Source organism: Hordeum vulgare, chromosome 3H (assembly GCF_904849725.1).
Source record: "Hordeum vulgare subsp. vulgare chromosome 3H, MorexV3_pseudomolecules_assembly, whole genome shotgun sequence".
NCBI classification, from domain to species: domain Eukaryota; kingdom Viridiplantae; phylum Streptophyta; class Magnoliopsida; order Poales; family Poaceae; genus Hordeum; species Hordeum vulgare.
In genome coordinates, this window is record NC_058520.1 from 97,198,007 (window position 1) to 97,209,257 (window position 11,251).

Below are 11,251 nucleotides of genomic sequence, written 5' to 3' on the forward strand. Positions count from 1 at the left end.
ATAGTTGTTTGTCGTACGTCGGGATAGCATATGCGAAAAATTAATGGTGGCAGTTTATGTGGTGGGGTGACATTTTAGAAAACTGCCATGTCATTTTGTTTAATTTACATGGATATTTGATGAAAATTACCACCATGCAATCCAAATCGGTTGGCTCTAGGGGTGTTCGGTGGGATCTCACCCCAGCGAGTTTGCCGGATAGCTATACCGATAATTTATTGTCAATAATGAATGTATGTACACTGGTTGGGAAGGCAATCTACTACTGTAGTACCTGTATCCCTTTAGTGCCATATATATCGAACTGATCGTATACTCTATATTATGTGGTGTTTAAATGTTGCACTAATCGGGTGAGAGGGGTGACATGTGGGACCGTGGCATGGCACAGCTGTTAGCTGGACTGTTCATCCGTTGCAACTGTTAATGGGACCACCATCTCCTCACTCCTCTTCTTAAATAAATTTATTAGTATTAACAGGAAATGAATAAAAAACAACTTGAGGATACGGATTTCCAGGAAGGAAACAGCAGGCCACGCTCTCGCCAGAGTCTAAATGTCCATCCCCTATAAATACGCGGGGGCGGCCCACGAAGCCCGCGACCGCGTAAAACGCGAAGAAAAAGTAAAGCACGAAAAACGCGCAGCGGCAGGGGGGGGAGAGCCATGGAGATGGGCGGCGACGAGATGATGATGACTTCGGGCGCCACGGGCCGGATCGTGCCCGTCTTCCGCTCCGTGCTGTCCCGCCGCGCGCTGCTCCGCCTCGCCGTCGCGCTCCACTCGCTTTTCCTCTGGCTCCTCCTCCTCGTCGGCCGCCGCCGCCGCCCCGACGCCGCCAGCCCGGCGGAGCCCGGCCGCCCCGGGAAGGCCAGGAGCAGGCGCAGGGCCGCGGAGGAGGAGGACGTGCGCCGCCGCCGGGCGCTCGCGGAGGAGGTGCCCATGGCGGAGGACGACTCGGACGCGGACGGGAGGACGTGCGGCACGTTCGTCATCGCCGGGGCCAGGCGGAACGCGCTCTTCTGCCGCGTCTGGGCGCCGGCGGTCGGCACGGAGACGAGGTGAGCCCCGTCCGCCCGACCCGTGGCGTGTGCGATTGAATTGCCTTCCGTGGACCGTGGGGGTTTCGGTCGCTGTGGAAATTGGTGGTTTCCTTTTGTTCGTTTCTGTGGATTTCGCTTTCGTGGTTCGTGGTCTTTTACTCGCCACTTTTTTCTTTGGCTGTACTATATCATAACGGTGGAGCGGTGGGGGAACGGTAGTTCGTGGACTTGACCTCACCCTGAAGGGATTTTTGAATCAGTCAATCACGTAGGTTTTTTTGGGAGAATTCTGGGCATTTTGTTGACAATATTACAAGGATTTCCTCCCCTCAAAAATATAAAATGATTTCTTTTGGTCTTTGATCCCTTAGAAATTATGTTTATTTGCGAATTGTGCGTGGTGAATAGTTCTCTTGCGTCTTTGGTACTCTTCTCTGATGCCAACGGGTGGTAATTTCAGTTAAAGTTGCAATTTTCTGCTCCTGTTTAGGTGATCCTAGTGTAGTAATGGCAAGGCACGTTGAGCATTTAGATCATGCATACTAGCTGCGGTTTTGATCACGCGATTAGAGTGCTTTACTAGATACCTGGACCTAGTGTTTTACAGAAGGCTGTGTCTGCTGCTCTACTCATAAAGAGACGTGCCGTGCGATGCACGTTGTAATTCAGATCTTCACCTATCTTTGCATTCGTACTCATTACCTACCCCTGTCAACGATGATGCATGCAGTTTGTCCTCATCGCAGAGCTGCTGTTTTAGGTTGTCATATTTCTTGTACGCGTCTCTCCTTCGGAACCTGGGCTAGTTGACTAAAATAACGATAGCTTTGTGCAATTTTTTTGGGACGGTGTGAAGCAACATTGAAATACAGGAAAGGGGGAACAAGTAAAGTGGAACGGATTAGGAATATAAGCTGATACTTATCTCCAACTTCTGTTCCATTCTTATCTCTCAATACTCCATAAAAACCTTAACGTAATGTCTCCATGTGACACGGGAAAACTTAGCTATCAAGAAAGGGGCAGAGGGATTTTTCTTAATTCTTTAATGCGCCCACTTTGTGCAACCAAAGTGTTGATTATTCTTGACATGACCCGGTGTGTAGTTGCCTGAGCTGACCGTCAACTCTGTTTTCAATATGAATGGCATAATAGTCAAACAACCCAGCAAACAAATGTTGAAAAATGACATAATCACAACTAATTTAGGTGATCCTCCACCCCTAATTTTGCTGACTGGTTTTATGGATCTACATGTGTGAACACCTTCTGAAGATTATGGTTCTGTTCAGTCTCTTTCATAAGAAACGAGAAGTTTGAAGCATCAAGCTGAACCTCTCTTTCACTTGCAGTGACACAATTTTGTATTGACTATCTTCCTCTTTTGCTTCAGGGCCATTCTGCTCATCGTACATGGGCTCAATGAACATAGGTAAGGAAATCATGTTGAGTCAGTCCCCTCCAGTCCTCCAGGCCCCAGCATGTTGGTGGACACACCTATATTTTTCATATCCTCCCTGTATTAGAGGCATTACTAAATGCATCTTGATCTTGCTTTTCAGTGGGAGGTATTTGCATTTTGCCGAGCAGCTAACGTCATGTGGCTTTGGAGTATATGCAATGGACTGGATTGGTAAGGAAACCTACTTGTGGTTTTCTGAACATGTCTTCTTCTGCTATATTATAGGAAATGTTACACATGGTTGGTTTGGTGGAAGATCAGTGCTAAATCAGCGACATTTAATATGGATCGGAGGGAGTGCTAGTTTTTTTTTTTTTTTTTTTTTTTGTGTGTGTGTGTGTGGATCATGTAGGTATCAAGCTAACTAGGTGTTAGCTAGCTATCTGGTATTGGTAATATTATGACAAACATTTAGAACCAGATAGTAGTTTTTTTTATAGGAGGTAGTAAAATATAAGCAACGATGCTAAGGTTGTCATGCTGTACCCGCATAGTTGTGGATTCTTACCTTGCAACTCATTCCCATGAATCTAGCAGTGCTTCGAGAAAATTATCCATGGTTTTCAGTCTCTTTGTTCCTGTGAGGTGTGAGCATGCCTACTGAATTTTGCATTCGTTTCAACATCAACAGGCTAACTTGAGCTTCTGCATAACAGGTCATGGTGGGAGTGATGGTCTGCACGGTTATGTTCCTTCTCTGGACTATGTTATAAAAGACATGGTAAGTCTCTGTCTGTCCACCTACTTCTACATCCTGTTCAAGGTTTTTCCATAGAAGGCACAAAGCTATTCTGTTCACTGAAAAAAATAGCACGATATAGCGCCGCTAATAGCACGGTATAATGTGTAGAGAATTGTGTCGCTAAATTGATCAGTGTACAATATCTTGCTAATGGCAATGCTATAACACGGTAATAGCATATTTTTAAGGTCGACGTTGTTTTGTATAGCACACTATTTTTTTCCTTGCTACTGTTCCTGATGGCTGATGTAATGCAATATTATCATCTCTGAGCAGGAAGTACTTCTTGATAAAATTATGCTGGAGAATCCAGATGTTCCTTGTTTTCTACTCGGCCACTCCACTGGTGGAGCTGTTGTTTTGAAGGTATGGCCTGTCGAATTAAATCGCTTTTTTGTCATCGGTATTTAGGCCAGATCTAGACACTGACCCTACTCCTCTGGGCCTGTGAACAATGGATACCCTGACGGCGGAGAGTGGTGCAAAGCATTAACAAAATAGCCTGGTTGAAATGGTTTGGCTAACGATGCTCATTTAACAACGCTTAACTTACTTGTTTCATGGTTGCTCATCACTAGCTGTCATCTTGCAGGCGTCGCTGTACGCCCATATCAGAACCAGACTGGAAGGGATCATCCTGACTTCACCAGCTGTGCGTGTAAAACCAGCGCATCCGATAGTCGGGGTAATAGAACTATTCTGGTTTCCTATTATTATTCCAAATTATGCTGATTTGAGAACTTTTGATATTGTACGCTCATATCAAAAGTAGAGCTATTTCAGAAGCTCTGCTTTTGAATTCATCCACAAAATTTAAAACTTCAAAATTCGCGATATATTTTTGGTTTACCTGCATGGCAAGTCGTGTTTCATCACTGAGACTCATCTGAATCAAATGCAGGCAGTGGCACCGATATTCTCTCTGATTGCACCCAAGTTCCAATTCAAGGGAGCCAACAAGCGGGGCATCCCGGTGTCCCGCGACCCTGCGGCGCTGCTAGCAAAGTACTCTGACCCGCTGGTCTACACGGGGCCGATCAGGGTCCGTACGGGCCACGAGATCCTGCGCATCTCCTCCTACCTGCTGCACAACCTGAAGAAGGTGACTGTCCCGTTTGTAGTCCTGCACGGCACGGCGGACCGGGTGACGGACCCGCTGGCCTCGCAGGAGCTCTACAGGGAGGCGGCGTCGAGGCACAAGGACCTGCGGCTGTACGAGGGGTTCCTGCACGACCTGCTCTTCGAACCCGAGCGCGACGAGATCGCCGCCGACATCATCAGGTGGATGGACCGGACGCTCGGTCTGCAGGCCGTATGAAGGGTAGCTGTTGTCTGAAGATGGGGGAGGAGGAGTTGAACATAGTGTGCGGATCGCTCCGATCACAGCCATGGGCATCATGGCATGACATGGCATGGCAAGACATGCATGATGGCTCTGGTCTGATTCTTGATGGCGTTTTCTGGAAGTGGTATGCAGATTGGCTGTGATATTCCTCGTCTTACGGTGCTGCCGGTGCATTGCAGACCAGTGAACTGAAAAGCGAGTGGCTTGTGCTTTGTATGAATGCTACATTATTCATATACCTATGATAACAAAAGTGGTGAGAAGAATAGCGCGTGCTGTTGGCTTGGAAAACCTTTCTCGATCCTGTAAAGTTTGCTGCTCCAATTATTGGAGGGAACAACAAGCAGCTGCACGCATCCTGGCGGTTAGCCGTCTCGGGCCAGCATGTGCCAACTGCAATGTGGTTGGGAGGGACCGTTTTGTTGGCAGTTTTGGGTCAACAATGGCGAGCGGTAGATTATTGATTGATTGGACATGTTCGTATGGTTATAAGTATTCCTCATGTTCGTATGGTTATAAGTATTCCCTTCGTAAAAAAATATAAAAATGTTTAGATTATTAAAGTAATGATTTAAATGCTCTTATATTTTTTTACACAGAGAGTATGACACTAGGTGCAGATTCCGTGGATAGATTTTCTGGCAGGAGGTTGCTGTCCTGCACCTGCAGCACGTGTGTTAAGTGGTGTCGGGGATGGCTGACAGTTTTAAACAAGGTCAGCAACGGTGAATTGTAGTAGTTTTTTTAGGGAAATTGTGAATGGTGTTGATGGGTAGATGGTGTGAAGCCCTCTGAAAACCTTTTATTAAAGGGGATCGCTAGGCGGCAGGCGCCGGCGGACCGGCCCAAGGGTTCGGCCAGTGTCATATTAGGCATTCTGTAGTCGCCCGATCCTGCAACCCACGTCATCTTATCTTCTTCTTCAAATAGCTTCGTCCCGTAACAGAAATAGACCTGCGTGGGTCCTTATTCTGCGTTGTAGGCTACATCCACCTCACGCGCCACAACTCGTTGCCGTTGCTGCTGCCTTGTAGTCCTCGAACCAACACCGCAGGCAGGCTTGTCGCTTCCATAACCGGTAGCGATTGAAACACATCCTTCCTGGTTTTACAAAAATAGTTTTTGTTGTCAAGGTTGTAACTCTGTTGCCGCTTGGTTCCATCATACGGGAATCATGATAGCGGCGGCGTTGGTCGCGAAGCTCCACACACCGATGGTCGTCAGCATCATGGCTTGCCCTGCATCGCAGCTCTGGCAACACGGCTGTAGCGTTGCCACAAAATGCTTGCACCTCTGCTGCGCATGGATGTAACTTCTTCACTACACGGTTCATGCATTTTTGTGATGACAACGTCGCCGGTTGTAGCTCTGGTGACACTGTTGTAGCAACACCGAAATGATTGCAGCTGTGACGTATGTGGATGTAGCTTGTGCGGGACACGGTTGAAGCATTTTCCCGACGATGGCGTTGCCGGTTGTAGCTCCCGTGTGCATCGTTGTAGCTTTTTCCGAGAGATGGTTGTAGCTTCCATGATACATGGTTGTAACATTTTCGCCGACATCGTCGGCGGCAGGTGCAGTCCGTGGGTGTATGTTTGCAGCTCCTGTGTGCACGGTTCCAGCAATTGGTGTCGCTAGTTCAACAAAACACCTTGTTGTTTGTAGCAAAACGATGCCGCTGGGTCATGTCGCCCGCCCCAGTAAGAGGGTGCTTGGATATGTTTTAGTCCCATGACTAAAAGTAATGAGACTAAAACTTGCTAGCCTCATCCATGCTTGGATTCAAGTACTAAAAAGACTAAAATCAAGTTAATAAACATTTATTATCCTTCAAACCCTCCAATCCAGAACTTGCCTGAGGAGTTAAATGAGGAGAGAGAGGACTAATGCACATTTTAGTAGGGGTATCCCTGACTAAAAGATTTTAGCCTCAAGTCTAGTTTTAGTCTCTCTTTAGTCAGGGGTGCTTGGAACTTTAGCCTCTTAAAGAGACTAGTTTTAGTCAGACTAGTTTTAGTCTTTTGGATCCAAGCACCTTCTAAGTGTTGGAGCATCCCCCGCATGGTCTGCTCCCTTGCAGCACCCGGTGACAGCCGTGGCAGCTTTGATGGACGAGGAGTTATGGCACTGGGCGACTGCGGCACATAGCATGTAGGAGGTGGATGGCTTCGTGCCGCCTGCATGTTTCCGAGGAAGAAAAAAAGGAGCAAGGAGCAGTGCAACACAAACGCGGGAGGTGGAGAGAGAGATAAGAGGTGGGCAGGACCAATGGATAGGGATGTGCACGGAGAGGGACAGCTGGGCAGAAATAACAGAAGGGATCCATATGGATCGAACACGGTGGGGACATTTTTCTGGCCAGAAACAACACAAGGGGATAAGGGGAAAAGGGGGCAGCGGGGGGCGGGAGGCCCATGGGACGCGTTCGATCCATATGGATCCTACGCGTAGCGCGCGTCCGGCTGGATCGTTCGGCCAACGTGTCGATCGTAAACGTTTCCTTTTATTAAACATTTCGCTAATAGTCAAATTAAGACCGTAAGAAAGTGTCTTTTCTCCCCTTAAAAATGTGTATTCGGCTGCAATTGCTTGTAACTAGTTTTTCTCACCTTTTTTTTGTTTTTTGGATGGATCTATTCTTCTTATTAATGAAAAGGCAAAGCTCCCTCGATAAGGGCATCTCCAACGCCGACCCTAAAATGCCCGCATACATTCGGGCCAAGCTCTTCCAATGTTGTTTGTCATGTAACATGATACCTCATCGAGTCCATGGACACATCCGGTTGTCCGAATTTCCTCTACAGGTGTTTGGACCCCGTCATGTCGGAGTCTCACACGTACGACTCATAATTCCTAAGTGTAATAATCTAGGTGCAGATGGAATAATTCCGCTCGTGGATAGGTTTTCTGGCAGGAGGTTGTTGTCGTGCAACATGTGTGCCAAGTGGTGCCCGGGGATGGTTGACAATTTTAAGCAGGGTCAGCAATGGTGAATTGTAGTAGTTTTTCTCTTTTTTTGTGGGCATGGTGAATGGTGTTGATGGGTAGGTGGTGCAAAGCCCTTTGACAACCTTTTATTAAATGTTTCGCTAATAGTAAAATTAAGACCGCAAGAAAGTGTCTTTTCTCCCCTTAAAACGTGTCTTAGGCTGCAATTGCTTGTAACTGGTTTTTCTCACCTTTTTAGTTTTTTTGGATGGATATATTCTTCTTCTTACTAACGAAAAGGCAAAGCTCCCTCGATAAGGGGCATCTCCAACGCCGACCCTAAAATGCCCGCATACATTCAGGCCAAGCTCTTCCAATGTTGTTTGTCATCTAACATGATACCTCACCGGGTCCACAGTTGTCTAAATTTCCTTTACAGGTGTTCGGACCTCATCATGTCGGACTCTCACACCTACGACTGATGATTCCCAAGTGTAAGGAACTAGGTGCAGATGAAATAATTCCTCCCGTGGATAGATTTTCTGGCAGGAGGTTGCTGTCCTGCAGTACGTGTGCCAAGTGGTGGCCGGGGATGGTTCACTGGTTTAAGCAAGGCCAGGAATGGTGAACTGTATAGTAGTTTTTTTGAGGGCATGGTGAATGGTGTTAATGGGTAGGTGGTGCGAAGTCCTTTGACAACCTTTTATTAAACATTTAGCTAATAGTCAAACTAAGACCGTAAGAAAGTGTATTTTCTCCCCTTAAAATGTGTCTTCGGCTATAATTGCTTGTAACTCATTTTTATCACTTTTTTGTTTTTTTTGGACGGATCTATTCTTCTTCTTACTAACTAAAAGGCAAAGATCCCTCGATAAAGGGCATCTCCAACGCCGACCCTAAAATGCCCACATACATTGGGGCCAACCTCTTCCAACGTTTTTTGTCATCTTACATGATACCTCATCGAGTCAATGGACACGTCCGGTTGTCCGAACTTCCTTTACAAGTGTTAGGAACCCCGTCATGTTTGACTCTCACACCTACGGCTGATAATTCCAAAGTATAAGAAATCATCATAGCACTTTACAAAGATGGAGTTGATATGTATGGAGTGTTGAACCCATTATTCGTAATGATATATCTGTAGTGTAGTTAATTGATGGTGGTTTACGGAGGGTGATTCCTCCTTCACCACTTTTGATAATGACTCTGTTGTGCAACCCCTCAAGCATGGACCATCAAGGGTGATTCCTCCCTGCTCGCCTTGACGATTACATCATTCGGCATCCATCAAGGGTGATACCTCGGATCCCTCCGATGTTACAGCCACACGGTTACTTGACCTTACTACTGGGAACATGATGAAAGGTGTGTTGTGGGTGGATACCCGCGTGATTGTGACGAGGCATGGTCGGGCATTCTTGACCCTTGCCACACATCCTCGAGATGGGGCAACGGGACCACATATCGTTGATTGCTGGTCGTCGCTACAAGTTAAATAAAAGTGCTAATGGGATTTGAGTATTTGGTCTGAGTTGGTCGTTGACCTCTTTCACACTAACCTTCACGTGGAAGAAGTTATGGGTACCGAGCGTCGTTGTATCAGCCAAATCTCTTCGGACGTGAGCATTTGAGTTGCGCACGCCCGAGTGGTCCGCGTAAGCATTGATCTTGTATTAGAGGTGCCAGGACTGATCTCGGCCGCCCATGCAACGTGCATGAGCGCAAAGGGCGGCTGGCCCAAGACCCCTGCGCGCTTAAGATGTAGACCGGCAGGCTGACCTGCGTGTTGAGCCTAGGTAGGGATGCAACGTGTTGATCTTCCGAGGCTGGGCATGACCCATGATAGTGTGTTCGGCCAGAGTTGATAGAGCGTGTTGGGAAATGTGGTGCACCCCTGCAAAGATGGAATTAACTATTCGAATAGCCGTGTCCACGGTAACAGGATGACTTGGAATTGTATCCCGATCGAATACAACTAGAACTGTCACTTAACTGGAATGTTTGGCTCCGAGATTGCTTTCCCGTGGGAAGTCGAGGAAGAATCTCTGGGCGTGACATAATTAAATTTGCTGCAACAATATGACTATATATGTGTTATTGCTCTACACTCTTCTAACGCTGCAAGACACTGAAGGTGCTAGTCTTCGATAGGACTAGTTCCTTCTCTCTATTCTCGCATTGCTGCAGCCAGTCCAGATATAACCCCATTACTTTGATAGTAATGCATACTTAGCATAGTTCTGATGTTAGTCTTGCGAGTACTTTGGATGAGTACTCACCGTAGCTTTGCCCCCTCTTTTCACCTTGATACGATCGCCGTGGCGAGATGATGGAGCCCAGGAGATGGGGTATCCCGCTGATGATGACTGCTACCCCGACGGTGCCTACTACTACGTGGAGGCCGCTGACAACCAGGAGTAGTTCAGGAGGTTCCCAGGCAGGAGGCCTCGCCTCTTTCATTCGACGTATCTTTTGCGCTAGCCTTCTCTAAGGCAAAACTTGTTTCTGTGTCTATACTGAGATACTATTTGCTTCCGCTGACTTGTGTGTTCTCGAGCTTATGTATTCGAGCCCTCGAGGCCCCTCGCTTGCAATATGAAGTTTGTATGACTTTAATTCGTGTCTAGAGTTGTGTTGTGATATCTTCCCGTGAGTCCCTAATCTTGGTCGTACGTATTTGTGTGTATGATTAGCGTACGATTAAGTTGGGGGCATCACAAGTTGGTATCAGAGATGACTCCCTCTAGGTACCCTCCCTTTCCAACTTCTTGGCCGAAGTTGAGTCTAGTACTTGAAAAACTCTTACTAACATTGTCATGTGGCTTACGTGCCCACATCTCAATCGGGTTGTATTAGTATCTTTTACTCCTCTTCTATACTCTGGGTTTTAATCTCTCTTCTCTTTCGGGTTAAAGATTTTTGCTAACTCTAAGATTAGGTTCTCGTAATCACATCAACCCGAAGAGCTAGATTATCTACTGCTATTCTTTTGAAAGTATATTGAACACACTATCATTTGACATCCTTGAACCTTCCTTTTCAGATGCGTCCTACAAGATAGTTCGTACGCCTGACTATGGTTGTCAATGCTATTGGGTTCCTGGCCATTATGGTCGACCTCTTGAGCAGGCTGGGATATCGCTTGTACCCCGAGGACTTCCACAAGTTCAACCACGAGGAGTACGAGGCTCAGATTCACATCTACAATCGGCAGGACATCTCCATCACTGAGCTGCACACCTTGTGCGGTGTTGGGGTGACAATTGATATGCCAGTTCATGATGCTGCCTATATCTCTACCACCCGCCTCCGTGGAGAGCACCCTCGCTTGGAGGAGACTCCATTCCGATACATCCCGTATGCTCCCGCTGGGTATGAGACTGGATCTGACCTCACTGCCCACACTACTTTCGTGCGGGATCGTAACGACCGACACGACACCGCTGTCCATACCCCTACGTGAGTCGTCGCTACGACCTAGAGGTTTTGGTTCAGTACACTTAGGCGCTGGATCGGGCCTTCTAAGCTTTGACTATTGAGTTGTAGGCCATGCGTACCCCTCTTTATGACACAGTGACACAATTTCTACCATCAGTCAGCACAAGGATCCACCCTGAGTACATCCTCTACTCGCGCAGGACAGAGCTACCACCAGGCCATGAGTGCTCCGCTATTGGGGGTCCTACTCCAACATGTGGACCTGTGCTTCCCATTCTGGACCAGTACC

At 47.2% G+C, this 11,251-nt stretch overlaps 1 protein-coding gene across 1 annotated transcript; it reads left to right on the forward strand.

Moving 5' to 3' along the window:
* The first annotated feature begins 585 nt into the window (after positions 1-585).
* On the forward strand, positions 586-4,884 carry LOC123443118 (monoacylglycerol lipase). Its single transcript, XM_045119384.1, has 7 exons — positions 586-1,062; positions 2,438-2,476; positions 2,607-2,677; positions 3,163-3,227; positions 3,525-3,614; positions 3,841-3,933; positions 4,150-4,884. Exons 1-7 carry the CDS (start codon positions 668-670, stop codon positions 4,564-4,566), a joined length of 1,170 nt encoding a protein of 389 aa, XP_044975319.1. The 5' UTR covers positions 586-667; the 3' UTR covers positions 4,567-4,884.
* The last annotated feature ends 6,367 nt before the right edge of the window (positions 4,885-11,251 follow it).

Excerpts from the sequence above, each read along its gene's own strand:
- LOC123443118 (XM_045119384.1), top strand. The coding sequence starts at position 668 with ATGGAGATGGGCGGCGACGAGATGATGATGACTTCGGGCGCCACGGGC. Across the intron at positions 2,678-3,162 it reads ATATGCAATGGACTGGATTG|GTCATGGTGGGAGTGATGGT; the intron begins GTAAGGAAACCT and ends TCTGCATAACAG. Across the intron at positions 3,615-3,840 it reads GTGGAGCTGTTGTTTTGAAG|GCGTCGCTGTACGCCCATAT; the intron begins GTATGGCCTGTC and ends GTCATCTTGCAG.